Source organism: Limulus polyphemus, unplaced genomic scaffold (assembly GCF_000517525.1).
Source record: "Limulus polyphemus unplaced genomic scaffold, Limulus_polyphemus-2.1.2 Scaffold9217, whole genome shotgun sequence".
Lineage (NCBI taxonomy): Eukaryota > Metazoa > Arthropoda > Merostomata > Xiphosura > Limulidae > Limulus > Limulus polyphemus.
In genome coordinates, this window is record NW_013674827.1 from 9,312 (window position 1) to 25,401 (window position 16,090).

Genomic DNA, 16,090 nt, shown 5'->3' on the forward strand with positions numbered 1-16,090 from the left:
AATAAGTCAGCCTTGGGGAAACCAGTAGTGGTTTTAATTAAGTTATTGTTAATTATCTATTGGTTTAATGTAAGTGGCTATTGTTCGGGATGAACAATACTAAGGAAGGGGCAGTGTTACGATAGTGGAAGTCACGTGACGCTGCTGCTAAGTTTCTCGATTGATCAGGGAAGTCCGAGTGTGATCAAGACGCCCTTCTTAATTAGTATATAAGCCTGGCAGAGAAAGCCAGCAGTTAGTTAATGAACAGAGAGCAGTAGTTACTTTGAGTTCCGTGTAATTTATGATTTTTTTAGTTTTGAGCTAGTGAGCCGTAAAGTGTGTGTTTTGCACTCGTCGAGAGCAAAGTTATCGAGATTGTGAATCTCTTTGATTTATAGCTTGTATCATTTTGTTAAGTTTTGTTAGTTGTTAAGTTTAAAGTGACGAGAAACATACTGATTGTGGAACTTCTGTGTACTAAAAGTTTGTATCGAGGAAGAATAAACTGGTCTAATCAAGAAAGGGCTTGTATCACAGAAGATCCTCAGAAAGAATTTCTACCGAGAACAAACAAACAAGCAGATACGTAACAAGTGTATAAAAGTGTATAGGCCACTACTGTGTTTGTTCTATCCCAGTCAGCTTGAAGAGCTCTGGATTGAGCAAAACACGACATTGGTAATAGACATAGCAAATATGGTGTGGTTGAAATACTATTAATATAACACTTTTCTGATTCTTGAAACTTCCTAAGGGACTTGATAAAGAATGTAGTGTTTAAAAATATAGTAGGCTTAAGGCGAATGTCTTATGGCAAGAATAATTATAATCATGCTTCACCAGCTTGTTGAAGGTGTTTGCACCATAACAACTAATGTTGTAACAAATGGCTTATATTGTGTTCCGACCATAACTGCTATGTTTGTTGTATTCCAGCCAGCCAGATGAGCTATGGATTGAATGAAATGCATCGTGGGCAATGTATATAGTAAATATAGTGTGGTTGGAATACTATTATTATATACTCTTGTAATTGTTGAAACCTCTAAGGGACTAGTTAAAGAATGTAGTGTTTAAAAATATAGTAGGCTTAAGGCCAACGCCTTATGACAAGTATACTTATAATCATGCTTTGCCAGCTTGTAAAAGGAGTTCGTACCATAATAATTGTTGTTTTAAAAATATAATTTTTCTGATAGTATTAAAAACAGAATTGTTCTAGTGGTATCAGGCTATTAGAGATAAACTATAATATAATATATCATATTTTTTTTATAATTTAAATGAAAATGTAAACTAAAAAAAAAATCGTTGGCTGTTTCGCATTTAGGATAATATCTTGCCTTCAAGTTTCAAATTAAATGTACATTGCATTGTGCTTGCCTCCCCAGTAACTCAGCGGTAAATCTGTGAACTTATAATGCTAAAAACTGGGTTTCGATACCTGTTGTGGGCACAGCACAGATAGCCCATTGTGTAGCTTTGTGCTTAATAACAAACAAAAGCATTTAGATTTAAACAACACTAAAAAATAAAAAATGTTCTGATGAATTTTAATAAAATACTGCAAAATAATTGTTTTAAAATGTATTAGAAATGTGTATTTCTTCTGAAACAGTTATATGTAGCATCCATTACTGTTCAATAGTTAGGTAACTCTAATTCCATTTTGTCACTCTTTGTGATAAACGAACAAGTCTGTGTGATTCGGGATGCGAGTTGTTATTTTTTAGCTGGAGTTGCTCAGGCCAGATGTTACCTTTGATATTGTCGATGATATAGTATGATTACTTTTGACCCAACTGCTCGATAAACTGATTTAGTAAATGCTAGTCTAAATTATGCCATTCTGTGTTTTAAATTATATTTTAAATCTGTAAGAATTTTGCTTAGATTAATTGTAGTTTTCCATCACCATGTAGTATTATTTAATTTTAAGATTACTAATCCGGGTAACTGTTCTTTTTGTTGTTTTTGTCAACACCTCGTTTAGGACAAAGTTAATATTGAAAAAGTAAATAGTGCTAGTCCTTTTTTTTTTTTTTAAAACAACCAAACTTGGAAATTATCATAGTTTTCTTACAGAAAAAATATCATTGTTTGAAGAAGTTCTGAATAAATTGCGCTAACAAACATCTGATTATATCAAAGATTTAAGGTTGAAGTTGGTAAATTATGCTTTCATGCATGGAATTTGATTTTGCTGTATTTTAAAAAGTGTGATTTGAAATTGTGGAAATATTGAACTAATATTTTGCTTAAATAATGTAAAGATTGGTGTTCACGATCTCTTGTAACAATGCAATAGTGAATGTCTAGGTTTGACAATTCTTTCGATTGCCATAAAATTTTCCAGGCCTAAAGGCAGAGGAACTAGCAGGGCCGTCTGCTGTTATATAATTCAGATAACAATTGTTCAAAGACACATGACGTCACAATATCGGTGTATGCGCTTGCTGGTTAGGAAAAAAAGTGCCAGCCCATTTGTATCTTTTCTGTTAGGCTATCACACACTTCTCAACATGATCGTATATTGTCAAATTATATTCTCTTAAACCGGTCATGGCACATAACTCAGAATATTTTATTGTATTTGAAACTTTAAATGTGGGGCCCAGAGCAACTGCCTAGCTTGCTTTGCCCTAAGGTTGGGTGCCAGTGGTGTTCTATGGCTCTATTTATAGATCATTGATGAGCAGTTCAATTTCCACTGCAGGAAGGTTTTTTGCATTACTCTAAAGTGAATAATTCTCCCCCCTCTTCATTAAGGTCAATGATTTCCCCTCTCTTCATTGAGGTCAATGTTTCCCACCACCTCTTAATTGAGGTCAATAATTTTCCCCCTCTTAATTGAGGCTAATTTTTTCTTCCTTCTCTTTATTGAGATTAATGTCTTCTCCAGTCTCTTTAGTTAATGTTTTCTCCATTAAGGTACTTCTCAAAATCCATCCGTCATTCTGTGAGCCTGTTTGAGCAAGTCAGAGGTACATAAATCCATGAGATATAGATGCTTCTGAATGATGAGGTATGAATTCTTGTTGTATCATTTGAATGTTAGGCAGAGTAGATATACCAGGTTTGGGGATATTAATGGACTGTGACTGCCTGTTGAAAGAAAAGGAAATGACGTTTTAGCATCTATACTTAAACCAACTATGAATTCTTGTCTATACATCCATCTTGTGAAGGAATTGGCATGTTGATTTGGATATATGGCTGCTGTTTTTGTGATAGTGGTAACCATTTTTTAACAAAGATGGTTTTTTATTATATTACACAGGTGTGAGCATGTTGGCTTTGTCATTTTGTAGACTGTTCAGTGTTTAATTTGCCATCAGCTGTAACTCACAATCATATAAATCATGTGACATGATGTGTACTATTTTTAAATGTTGTATCACTGATCTTTCATAGATTCTGTGTTAACATTTGCTGCATTCATACTTCCATTTGTCACATACCTGATATTGTTCACATAGCTTTTGACAACTTGTTTCCCATTTGGGTAGGAGAAATTTTTGAACAGGGCTCTAGTGTTGATTTTGTATACTTAATCCATGTGTGGGAGGAGCTTTTTAGCATAGCTGTAGTGTTGATTTTGTGTAGCTAATCCATTTGGATAGGAGAAGTTTTTGAACAGGGCTTTAGTGTTGATTTTGTATACTTAATCCATGTGTGGGAGGAGCTTTTTAGCATGGCTGTAGTGTTGATTTTGTGTAGCTAATTCATTTGGATAGGAGAAGTTTTTGAACAGGGCTTTAGTTGGTTTTGTATAGTTAATGCATGAGTAAGAGAAGTTTTTGAACAGGGCTTTAGTGTTAGTTTGGTATAGCTAATCCATATTTGGGAGAAACTTTTGAACACAGCTTTTGTTGGTTTTTGATAGCATCTGAATTACCTTGTTTACAATTCCATTGGAGGCTCCTGTTTAGCTATAACTCATTGTTGTATTTTGTATCCAATGGCAACCTGTTTAACTTTTGTTAGCTAACTGCAACTGGTTATTTCTTCCCTTCCTTCACTATTGTACTATCTCCTTATTTTGAGACTCTGATATTTTCTTGTTTTGCATGCTTTTTTAGTTTCAGAACAAGAAAACTTTAGAAAGCCCTATCATTAATCTCCAAGAAGGCTTCACTTTTAGGTACAATATGCACCTGCACATCATCACACATCAATTGAATTGCTCAGGCTTTTAATCTGGGAAGACGTAGGCCAGGGGGTAAGATGGTTGCGAACAACTGTTTGTACTTTATAGTTCTGTTATGCTGCAAAGCATAATGAGCAATTTGTATTCAATTTTTTACTGATAGGCCTGACAGATATTCAGTGCCCTGTAAAATAAATGTGGTTTTTGGAAACCATGATTTTAATATCTGTCTATTTTATGTAGAACTTATCTGTTTAGTCAATTATCTCCAATAGCTCATAAGGACATAAGTATAGACAACTTATACTGTTGTTTTTTTACTGTGAAACCTGGGTTTCTATATATATCTGTCCTTCCTCGAAATGGTGTTTTTTACGATTTGTTGGTAGAAATTCTTCTATGTGTGTTTATTTAATACATTCATATTAGTCAGTCACTAATTAAACCAATATATGAAACATGCTGAATATTGTTCTCTACTTATTTTGTGTTAAAGAATCGTATACATTTTCCTTGCTTGTTTAAAATTAGTGGGACATTTTTTTGTGAACAGGTGCTTGGCTCTGGATCACAGAATGGTATTAGCCCTTCCAAGAATATAGTTACAGAAACACTAGTGAAACAAGAAAGCCATCTCTTATTCCACAGGACTAGTAGCTCTCTTTCTCATCAGTGTGATGTTAAATCTGAAGCTCTGCAGTTTACAGAAGAAGAGTTCAAATCCGTAGCTGAGTGTTAGTGTAAATGTTTATTTCATGTGTTTTTCTGTAATCATGAAAGGCAGAGACATCATATACTTTTATTTGGACTTAACAGCCACATTTGATACAAATTTGTCACAAAAACCTTCTACACAGAAATAAAGTTTTCAGTTTTTACAATTTACTACAATTGTGTCAAAAATGTGTAATTTACAATGTTTTAAATAATTTGCAGTACTACAGTGTCTTTGAAAACAAAAAAGTAATAGTTTGCTATACTAGTCTTTACCAAAAGAATACCATACTATGATCAGATTGTTTTAATATTGTTGTAATTTGTTGATGAACAATTACTGAAGCATTGTTAGCTCACCATAATTATAAGAGTACTGTGATCAGCTTATTGTAATTTATTGACTGCCAGTTACTGATAGTTATTCACGAACATTAGAATGCCATCTTATACTATTCATTGTTCATGTGGTTCTCCCTTATATTGATAAAGCATTAAACATGAGAAATTTGTTGTTAGCTGAACTTTTAAAAAAGCTTAGTGTTTGTATCCAAATGTAAGATTAGAAACTCAGAAATGAAGATTCACACATAGAATTAAAGTATTTTGTATAATAATTCTCCAAAATTTAGCTAGTTTTAAAGTACTGCCAGATTTTGCTTTGAAATTTCCATGTTAATAAGGCTCTCCAAACAATTTTTTGCTCACCACTAGCCTTTAGGCTCCAACCTAAACTCACATATTTCCATGCGTTATTGCTGTACTGTAACATGCAAGTGAGCATGCAACAACCCTCCACCATTAGGAGTGTGACACACCCTCCGAACATAGCTGACTCTCTTTATACTGATTGTTTAATCATCACTTCTCGATTTGGCACTTGCATGTTTAGATGTATGTTTTTGCCCATGCCATTGATTTAAAACTTCAATTTCTGACAACATTTTTTTGTTGTCTTTGCCTAGTTTGTGGAAGGATGATTTTGATTGCTTTTTCTTCCTATTCACATTATGAACTCACAGGTTCATATTACTACTATTTCGTCTAGCATTGATCCACAAGATCTTATTCATGCTAGACAGACTACAACTGGTGGAATCCTACCTGTGGCCTTATCTGTCACCTGTCCTGGGGACAGATATTCCCTTACCTGTGAATTTGATCAGTGAGGACGATGATTTTGCCAACCTTTTTCTTCCACCTGCTTCTGCTGCATCTTCTCATTCCACTGTTATTGATCTACCTCGACCTTCCCCGTCCTTCTTAGATAACGTTACTCAGGTTTGTTACCTTTTGTCCCTTTCTCCTGTGTCTTATGATTCTTTCCCTTCCCTACTGCATTCTGGTCCTGTTTTTGATTATTTTGTTTTCCTTCCTTCTCCTAATATTCAGTTCCATACCAATTAATTTCTCTCTCATCTTTGTGATGGAGCTAGTATGCCTCATCCTCCTCACTTGGCAGACACACATATCTTGGCTTATCATTGGTCTGAGTTTCCCTTTCTTGACTCTCAGAGTTTGGAGTCAGTTATTCAGGCATGAAGGTCAGATCCTTTATCTTTCTTCTCTTTGCCTTTCCCAAGGCCAAATATCCGGTCTTCATCACACACTTACTACTCTATTATGATATCTTTCTTCTATCCATCTTTCTGAGACTATCCACTTTGCTCCTGAAGGATTTTAAGTAGATACTCATTCTTTTGTCTTTTCTACATTTGCACATTTGTCTTTTCTCCTTTATCTCTCCATACATGGTTGCTTTGTTGGGACTTATTAGGCATGAATGCCAAACTTTCTCAGGTGCATTTGCTGGCCTCTTATCTTTGAGGACTTTGTCTGGCTCCTTTCCTTTCCCAGTCTGTTTTTTATGGAGTCCCAGATTCTCTGGAATCTTGTGTGGAGGTTGTGTGCTAGCACTGTTCCATTTCTTTCCTAGTTTGCCATCTATTACAAGCCTCTCCTGCACCTGTTACTGTATCCTGATCTCCAACCCTCTCCTCTCACTCTTCCCCCTTCCCATGTTTCTCACACTATCGACTTCAGCATTGTCAATATCAATGGTGACAACCCTTTAGGTTTGTGCATGGTTTGGCACCTGTTTCCAGCCCATTGTTGGGTCCTTCAGGTGTTGTAAGAGGACCTGACTCATCGTTTTCCTCTCCTCCTCCTTTGTCTCCCATTTCTATCTCCCTCGTCCTTGAGATCTGGTTTGTTGCCAGTTTCTGTATGAAGCAGTGTTGGATCTCTTAGCAAAAGACATTATCGAATGGGTTTTTTTCCTTCTCCAGGTTTCTATCCCCATCTGTTCATTGTCCCCCAAAAAACAGGGATTGGCATCCAGTTATAAATCTTTCAAGCCTCAATCACTTCATTGACTTCCCTCGTTTTACCATGGAGTCTTTTCTCACCCTCAGATGGTCCTTTACTCCATCTCACTCTCATTCAGTATCTCATTTATTTGGATGTGTTTTTCAATTCACATTTCAGTAGAGCTCATCCTTTCCCCCTTCATTTGAGAGACATAGGGCACTTAATTTCCAGTGCTATATCCTCACCTACTCTCATGGTATGAGAGCTTCTGTTTCTTTTGGGGTCTTGGGCTTTTATGAAATCCCTTATCTCTTTGGGTCATGCTCATATGCGTCATCTTCAATGGACTTTGTAAGATCAGCAGAACCTCACTTGGGATCCCTTGCCTTTCATCATTCACCTTCCTCCTTCCTTGCACGTTTGACAAAGGATATAACACAAAGTGTTCCTCTTCCCCCATCTCATCTGGATCTCCATCTGTTTACAAATGCATCCTTGAGAAAGTGTGGGGCATATTTGGACTCTCAAAAGATTTTGGATCAGTAGTCCCACAATGAATCATCTCTTCATATCAATCTCTTGGAACTTTTGGACATACATCAAGCTTTGTATCATTTTTTTACTATGGTTCATGGATGTCTAGTAATGACCCATACGAACAATTCTACTGTTGTCTCGTATATCAATTGTCAGGGGGGCACCCGGTATCACTCTCTCTGCTTCCACGCTGTCATCCTCCATTTCTGGGCCCATTCTTTACAAATATGTCTTATTGCTTGTCATATTCTGTGTGCTCTGAATCTTGTTGCGGATTATCTTTCACAACCTGACTAGATTCTACCTAGAGAATGGTCCCTCAATCCTCTGGTGTTCTGGTAGCTAGACACTCCTCTAATGGATGCTTTTGCCACTCATCTCAACATCAAAATTCCTCTTTTCTGGTCCCCTGTTCCACATCCCATAGCTCTGGCTATGGATACATTCAGTCAGGACAGGTCCAATCTTTTTCCTTATGCCTATCCTCCTACTCTTCATCTTCCTCATGTGTTTTCCCTCCTCCTACTGCAGACCAGACAAAAAATACCCAATGTTGGGACTTGACCCACCAATATTTTTTTCCCCCATCCTACCGTTGCCCAGATGTCAAGTTCCAGGTAGCCTGATGTTGGGTGTATGCAGAGTCAGCACACATGAGCACTATCTAGGTCAGCAGAACAGAGGTTAATTTTTGCTTCTACTACCTGGTATAAAGGTGAAAATCATTGGGACCCCCTTCCTACTGTGGGCTGGATGAAAAATACCATATGCTACATGGTCTTGGAGTTGAGTTCACCTGTCACTTATGGTCTTAGATGCACCCTAGCCATATGCACCATATGGTTTGTCCATATTCCATACTGTAGAATTTGGATCATGATTGTTTCCATCCAAGTTAGGGACACATATCTTCCCCATTGGCAAAGAGTATACTCTGGAATAACAGGTGAGGTCTCCCACAGGTGTGCCCCTCTACTTTTTTATGCATTACACTTCTGCACCAGTCCCTCCACCATGTCATTGTGGGATTCTAGCTAGTATGAGAGAAGAAGTAAGGTATTGTATCAGAAGTTAACATTTTCCAACATTGAAAATGTATTGCTGATAAATACTTACCTCCTCTCACACTTCCCACCTGTCCTTTTCACTTGTAGTTCATCTTTTCTTGCCTAATCTCAAAGTGATGATTGAACAATCAGTATAGAGGAAATCAGCTGTGCTAGGAGGTGTGTTGCACTCCAGTTGGAGGAGGGTTGTTGCTTGCTCAGTTGCATGGCACAGCTCAGCAGTAGTATGTGAAAACATGTGAGATTGGGTAGGAGTCTTATCAGAAATACATTTTCAGTGTTGGAAAATGTTAACTTTATTCTGAACAGAATGTGATTGTTGTAAGAATTTCTTCATTTAATATTTTCTCAGTTACTTCTATATAGTAAATTAGTATTAATGGATAGAAGATATTAATCTAGGTTTGTGTGGCATTTATTTCAGTTTTCAAAGACCCTGCAACTTTTGAGTTCCTTCAAAAAGCAGGAAAAAGCAAAGTATGTGTTTATACAAGTATTCTTTCTGTTCATGTGTGGTAGCCACTTTGTTTCATTAGATTTAACAGTATAGGCTGTATAGCTTAAAAGTACTAAGATATAAATATCTGTTAATATATTTATTTCATCAGTCAAATAATTGATGGACATCTAGATAAATTTAAATGTAGATATTTCTATTTGAATTTCATAATAAAATATTACAGACATTGACTTTTTAAAACTTTTTCACCAATTTGTTGTTGGTATCTGTTAAAAGTGAACTATTGGATTAAGAATGAGGTACTCTTACTTTTAGGCTTTGCAAGAATCAGCTCTAGGAAGACTTTCTCTTTATGTCAAGTTTGACCCTTTATTAAGTGGTGATGTTTCTGGTTAGTACTTTTCACACTGTGGAAATGTAAAGAAATTATTTTTCCCTGTATAGTAATTTTTTATATTTTACTCTCAAGATGGGGACAGTGTGTTTTGCATTTTTGAATTATTATTTCAGTTCATTCATACTTTAAATTACAAGTAATGAAAATTAGCTGTCAGTATGTAACTTAATGCTTGTAAAGCTATATAAAAAATTTACAAAGAGAAATTTAAACCAGCTTTCCAGTGTCAGATAACAATACGAAGAATTAAATTGTGTCAGAATGCTACAAGTTCTTCTAATACCTATAGAATGATAGGTTTCTTTTTTGTGAGTGTAAAACACTTAAATGTACCATTTAGATTTTCGATATCTCACTACTATAAAGGCTTGGTTTGGTTTAATATTTCATTGGTGGTAGTGTCCAGGGTCACTGATGAGGAGTGGAATTCTCCAAAACTAGTCTGGCTCACATACACCCCACCCCCCCACAATGAAAGGATAGACCATTCCAAGCTTTTACTTGTTGTTAAACAAATTTTTAAACAACTCTATTCAATCAAAACAACTGTTATCTAGATGTAAGAGTTAAAGTATTTATTCTGAAGTTGTTTATCTACTAACTTTGAGTACATTTGATATGAATTCTCTTGTTTTCTCAAGTCCAAAAGCAGCAACAAAGCAGCCATCCTGAATCTCTGAAAGAAGGGTAAGGGTTCATTCACTCCTTTTCATGAAACTATCATGTAAAAATGTTAAACTGCTTGAAATGATATCATGATTCACATTAGGTGAAACCAATGTTTTTTGGAACACAAACTTAACTGTCACATGTAAGAGTTCTACAACCAGTTTTGTTGTTGTTTAGAAAATGATTAATGAAAGAAACTAGCACAAACAAGAATGATGATAAAACACAGTAGCATCTCAAATGTCAGATTAAACTTCTTTTTTTTCATAGTATTTCACGTATTAAATATAAGAATGAAATACAATTACTAGTAAGTTATGATAGCTAAATCATTTATTAAATTATAATAGTAATTGTACTTTTTTGATAAACAATTTAATTTTTCTCTTATTGTATTTGTTTAAAAAAATGCACTTCCCCTATTTTTCTATTGTCTTTTGGCCATGTGTACTGCTTGGCTGTTGTTTCAACAGCCTGGACAGGAAGCAAGTTAAAAGTTTCAAATTTTATCAAGCTATTAGTTTCTGTAACATAAAATTAAAAAATATTCACATAAGTGAAACTTCAGGATGCTACTTGTAACATATTCAAATATTTATATTAACAATACATGTTTCTATAATCAAAACATACACATCTGTGGTAAACGTTGCTGTGAATAACTCAATGTCTTCTACTTTTGGTGACTTTATCACATCATATCATCTTTGTTCATTGAGCATGTGCTATGTTTTCCAGAAAGAAAAAAAGCTACACAAGCTCTAGGAATGTTAACTTCTTAAGACAAATTAATTTAGTCTATATTAAATTGTAGTATTGTGCATGTGAGCTGCTGTAAAATGGTATTTAGAGCTCATTATGTTACATTTTTACTGTGCATCATTGAACCTCTCTTTGTTTATTATTTCATTGAAACATTTTCTCATTTGACTATATGAAAGGATAAAAGTTTATACAAAACTAAGACAATCTAAGAAAGCTCCTTAAAGAATCAACTTTCAAGACTTGCTAAAAGAAGCAGAAGAAGACCAACACTTCATAGATATTTGCAATATGTATCTTACTAGTGGTTTGTCAAGCCCTTAGATGTACATTACTGCTAGTAATGGTTAACTTAACTTCTAATAAAGGCTTCAGGTGTATATCACTGCTACTACTGGTTAGCTTGACTTCTAATAAAGGTTTCAGGTCTACATTACTGCTGGTACTGGTTAGCGTGACTTTAATAAAGGCTTCAGCTCTACATTACTGCTAGTACTAATTAGCTTGACTTCTTAATAAAGGCTTCAGATCTACATTACTGCTTGCACTAATTAGCTTGACTTTAATAAAGGCTTCAGGTCTACATTACTGCTAATACTGGTTAGCTTGACTTTAATAAAGGCTTCAGGTCTACATTACTGCTAGTACTGATTAGCTTCACTTCTAATAAAGGCTTCAGGTGTACATACTGCTACTGCTGGTTAGCTTGACTTCTAATAAAGGCTTCAGGTCTACATTACTGCTAGTACTGATTAGATTGATTTCTAATAAAGGCTTCAGGTTTACATTACTGCTAGTACTGGTTATTTTGACTTCTAATAAAGGCTTCAGGTTTACATACTGCTACTACTGATTAGCTTGACTTCTAATAAAGGCTTCAGGTGTACATTACTGCTAGTACTGATTAGATTGACTTCTAATAAAGGCTTCAGGTGTACATTACTGCTAGTACTGATTAGATTGACTTCTAATAAAGGCTTCAGGTCTAGATTACTGCTAGTACTGATTAGCTTGACTTCTAAGAAAGGCTTCAGTTGTACATACTGCTACTGCTGGTTAGCTTGACTTCTAATAAAAGCTGCAGGTGTACATTACTGCTAGTACTGATTAGCTTGACTTCTAATAAAGGCTTCAGGTCTACATTACTGCTAGTACTGATTAGCTTGACTTCTAATAAAGGCTTCAGGTGTACATACTGCTACTACTGGTTAGCTTGACTTCTAATAAAGGTTTCAGGTCTACATTACTGCTGGTACTGGTTAGCGTGACTTTAATAAAGGCTTCAGCTCTACATTACTGCTAGTACTAATTAGATTGACTTCTAATAAAAGCTTCAGGTCTACATTACTGCTAGTACTGATTAGCTTGACTTCTAATAAAGGCTTCAGGTCTACATTACTGCTAGTACTGATTAGCTTGACTTCTAATAAAGGCTTCAGGTCTACATTACTGCTACTACTGATTAGCTTGACTTTAATAAAGGCTTCAGGTCTACATTACTGCTACTACTGGTTAGCTTCACTTCTAATAAAGGCTTCAAGTATACATTGCTGATTAGCTTGACTTCTAATCAAGGCTTTAGGTGTACATACTGCTAGCACTTGTGAGCTTTACTTCTGATCAAGGATTAAGGTGTACATTACTGCTAATACTGGTGAAAATTACTTTTAATCAAGTCTTAAGGTGGTCATGAGCATTCTCTTATTTTTCATATTATTTTTTTGTGCTGTTGCTGCAGAAACATGAGATGGACTGTTCAAAATACACAGATTTGTCTTTAAGAAGACAAATATTTCACTTTGAATATAATTATACTTAAGGTACTTAAAAATGTATAGTAGTAATTTGTTGACTCCTACTTATTGTTGTGCAGTGTATACAATCTGAAAATGTGTTCTGTCTGCATTCCTGCACTTGTGCATATGTAAACCAAGTTTGAAACTATCTGTTAACAATAGATGAAAACTGGTTAATGGTGATAGAACTCTGTTAAAATTTTGGTTTTGTTTAAGAACAGATTTGAAATGTACATTAAAAGGATTAAAATGCTATATTAGCTTAACCTTTGAAGTCATTTTCTTGAAGTGATGTTTAGATTAAAATTGAGTATATTTGATTGAATGATAATAATCAGATATAAAATTACTGACAGCTAAAATAACACTATTCACTACAACATTATATTTGGTGGTCTTAGTTAGATAATTTTAATGTAAAGCTGATTTCCATAAATAGAATTATAGTACGCTTTATTATGCATCTCAACCAGTTTCAAACACCAGCTCAACTCGATTGACTTATACATGTGTGTGAATTTCTAAAAAATATAAAGCCTGGTATAACCTGGTGGCTAGACTCTTTTTTTTTGTCACAAATTAGAATCCCATCACCAAACATACTCACCCATTCAGCCATGGAGGTGTTATAATGTTGATAAAAAGTAGCCCAAGAGTTGGCTGTGGGTGGTGTTAACTAGGTGCTGTCCCTCCCCTTTGTCTTCTAAATTAGGTACAGCTAGTGCAAATAGCCATAGAATAGCTTTGTCTGAAATTCAACACATAAACAAACAATTCTAAACATATAACGTGCTGGACACAAGTTGTGTCATAGCTGAATACTAAATGATTTTATCCACATATTAGTAAGGAGAGAGAAATAGGAAAAGTAGTTTTGTTTCAGGTGGACTTGGAACAATGGTTCTCACTTCAGTAAATTTTGGAAAATTCCTGTTAGTCATGAACAAAAGACACTTACTTTAAAGTATTTCCATTCAGTTATGGCATGGGTATGATTATACTATATTGTTAAAGATGTTTTTATATTTAACACTGTGTTACAGGCTAGGAGAAAAATCTCTACTGATTACCACAAATGACAGTAATACAGACCAAGGCTCAATCGTGACAGAATGTGATGGCAAACAGGGGTTGTCCTATGACCTCAACAAGCTCATAGACTTCAGTTCCTCTCCCAAGATAAAGGTAAGCTGATCAGATAAGTAGTTCATTTTGCATTATGCGTAAAAAGATTGGGAGGTCAAAAACAGATAAAGCATCAGGATCAAACAATGTTTTTCCTAGGGTTTTAAGGCAGTTAGAAATCAAACATATGAACCTCTCTTTTTCATTTTGGGTCAGTCAATAAATAGTTTGTGTGTTTGAAGTTAAGCACAAAGCTACGCAATGGGTTATCTGTGCTCTGTCCACCATGGATGTCAAAACCCAGGAAGGATATTTTCTGTGATATGTAGTGATTAGGTCTTATATCACAGAAAATATCCTGTTACTTCACCTACATGCTATACAACTTTTCACCCACAAAAAAAGACTGACTAACTTACTAACTGACTACTTAAAAAATATAACACTATAAATGTTTCAACCCAACCATCACAGATAGGACTTGTATCAAACTTCAAAGCAGTAAAAAATGTTATGTTAACTCTAACCTTTCACCTATCAACAGGATAAAACATAAATTTATTTCATTTCCTCTTATACCAGAAATTGCTAATGAAATTACTAGCCTATTTAATAACTTAAACACTGATGTATAAACTGTATTCAAACCTTCCCATAAAATCAACACCTTACTACCTAACCCATTAGAATTCCTACTAAAGGAATAAAAAACAAGACATATATAGTATCCCATGTGAATGTGGAAAGAAATGCACTGAACAAACTTCACGTTCCTTAGAAATGAGATGCAGAGAACACAAAGGTCACATGCTTAGAGGTGGATTCCAGATATCTGCTTTAACATATCATCAGTATGAAACAGATCACAAAATACTCTGGGATGAAATTCTTCTCATACACCAAATGAAAACTTAAAAAAAAAGCGACTGGTTAGAAATTATAGAAAGAATCAAAGCAAACGATCTCTCACTAAACTGTGATAATGGCCCTAGCAATATCAGCCATAGTTGTCAATGCCTATTCACCATTCATACACTTGACCAGACTTGACCTTTACTTATATCCTGTCACCTGCTGACATCATTACTGTTACATTTAATCCTTGTGTCTTTTGTCTTTATAACAATATATAAACCTTGTATTGCTTAGTATTGATCGTACCTGAAGAAAACAGACCAATGTTCTGTCGAAACATGTAGTATGTTCCACCATCAATAAAATTCTTCCTTATACTTATAAATTGTTGTTTTTCCAACCTGTTATTATATTAGCATATTGTTTTTTTTTACTCAAGTAACTCTGATGTTTATGTTTGCTGTTGAACTAAGCAGCTTAGGTAGCAACTTTGATGTTTATATTTGTTGTTGAACTAATCGGTTTAGGTAGCAACTTGATGTTTATATTTGTTGTTGAACTAATCAGCATAGGCAACAACTTTGATGTTTAAATTTTTTGTTGAACTAATCGGTTTAGGTAGCAACTTTGATGTTTATATTTGTTGTTGAACTAATCAGCATAGGTAACAACTTTGATGTTTATATTTGTTGTTGAACTAATCGGTTTAGGTAGCAACTTTGATGTTTATATTTGTTGTTGAACTAATCGGTTTAGGTAGCAACTTTGATGTTTGAACTAATCAGTTTAGGTAGCAACTTTGATGTTTATATTTGTTGTTGAACTAATCGGTTTAGGTAGCAACTTTGATGTTTTTATTTGTTGTTGAACTAATCGGTTTAGGTAGCAACTTTGATGTTTTTATTTGTTGTTGAACTAACTTTGATGTTTATATTTGTTGTTGAACTAATCAGTTTAGGTAGCAACTTTGATGTTTACATTTGTTGTTGAACTAATCGGTTTAGGTAGCAACTTTGATGTTTATATTTGTTGTTGAACTAATCGGTTTAGGTAGCAACTTTGATGTTTACATTTGTTGAACTAATCAGCATAGGTAACAACTTTGATGTTTATATTTGTTGTTGAACTAATCAGTTTAGGTAGCAACTTTGATGTTTATATTTGTTGTTGAACTAATCGGTTTAGGTAGCAACTTTGATGTTTATATTTGTTGTTGAACTAATCGGTTTAGGTAGCAACTTTGATGTTTATATTTGTCGTTGAACT

General features: G+C 34.7%; 1 protein-coding gene across 1 annotated transcript in view; it reads left to right on the forward strand.

Moving 5' to 3' along the window:
* LOC106475815 overlaps positions 1–14,029 on the forward strand; it is a gene marked incomplete at its 3' end in the record, with an annotated part of 22,499 nt that extends 8,470 nt beyond the window's left edge. Inside the window, exons 2-6 of the mRNA XM_013936490.2 lie at positions 4,686–4,866; positions 9,185–9,237; positions 9,536–9,611; positions 10,259–10,304; positions 13,888–14,029. Of these exons, the coding sequence (XP_013791944.1) occupies positions 4,686–4,866; positions 9,185–9,237; positions 9,536–9,611; positions 10,259–10,304; positions 13,888–14,029 (498 nt within the window). The remainder of the gene's footprint in view (positions 1–4,685; positions 4,867–9,184; positions 9,238–9,535; positions 9,612–10,258; positions 10,305–13,887) is intronic.
* Between the last annotated feature and the right edge of the window lie 2,061 nt (positions 14,030–16,090).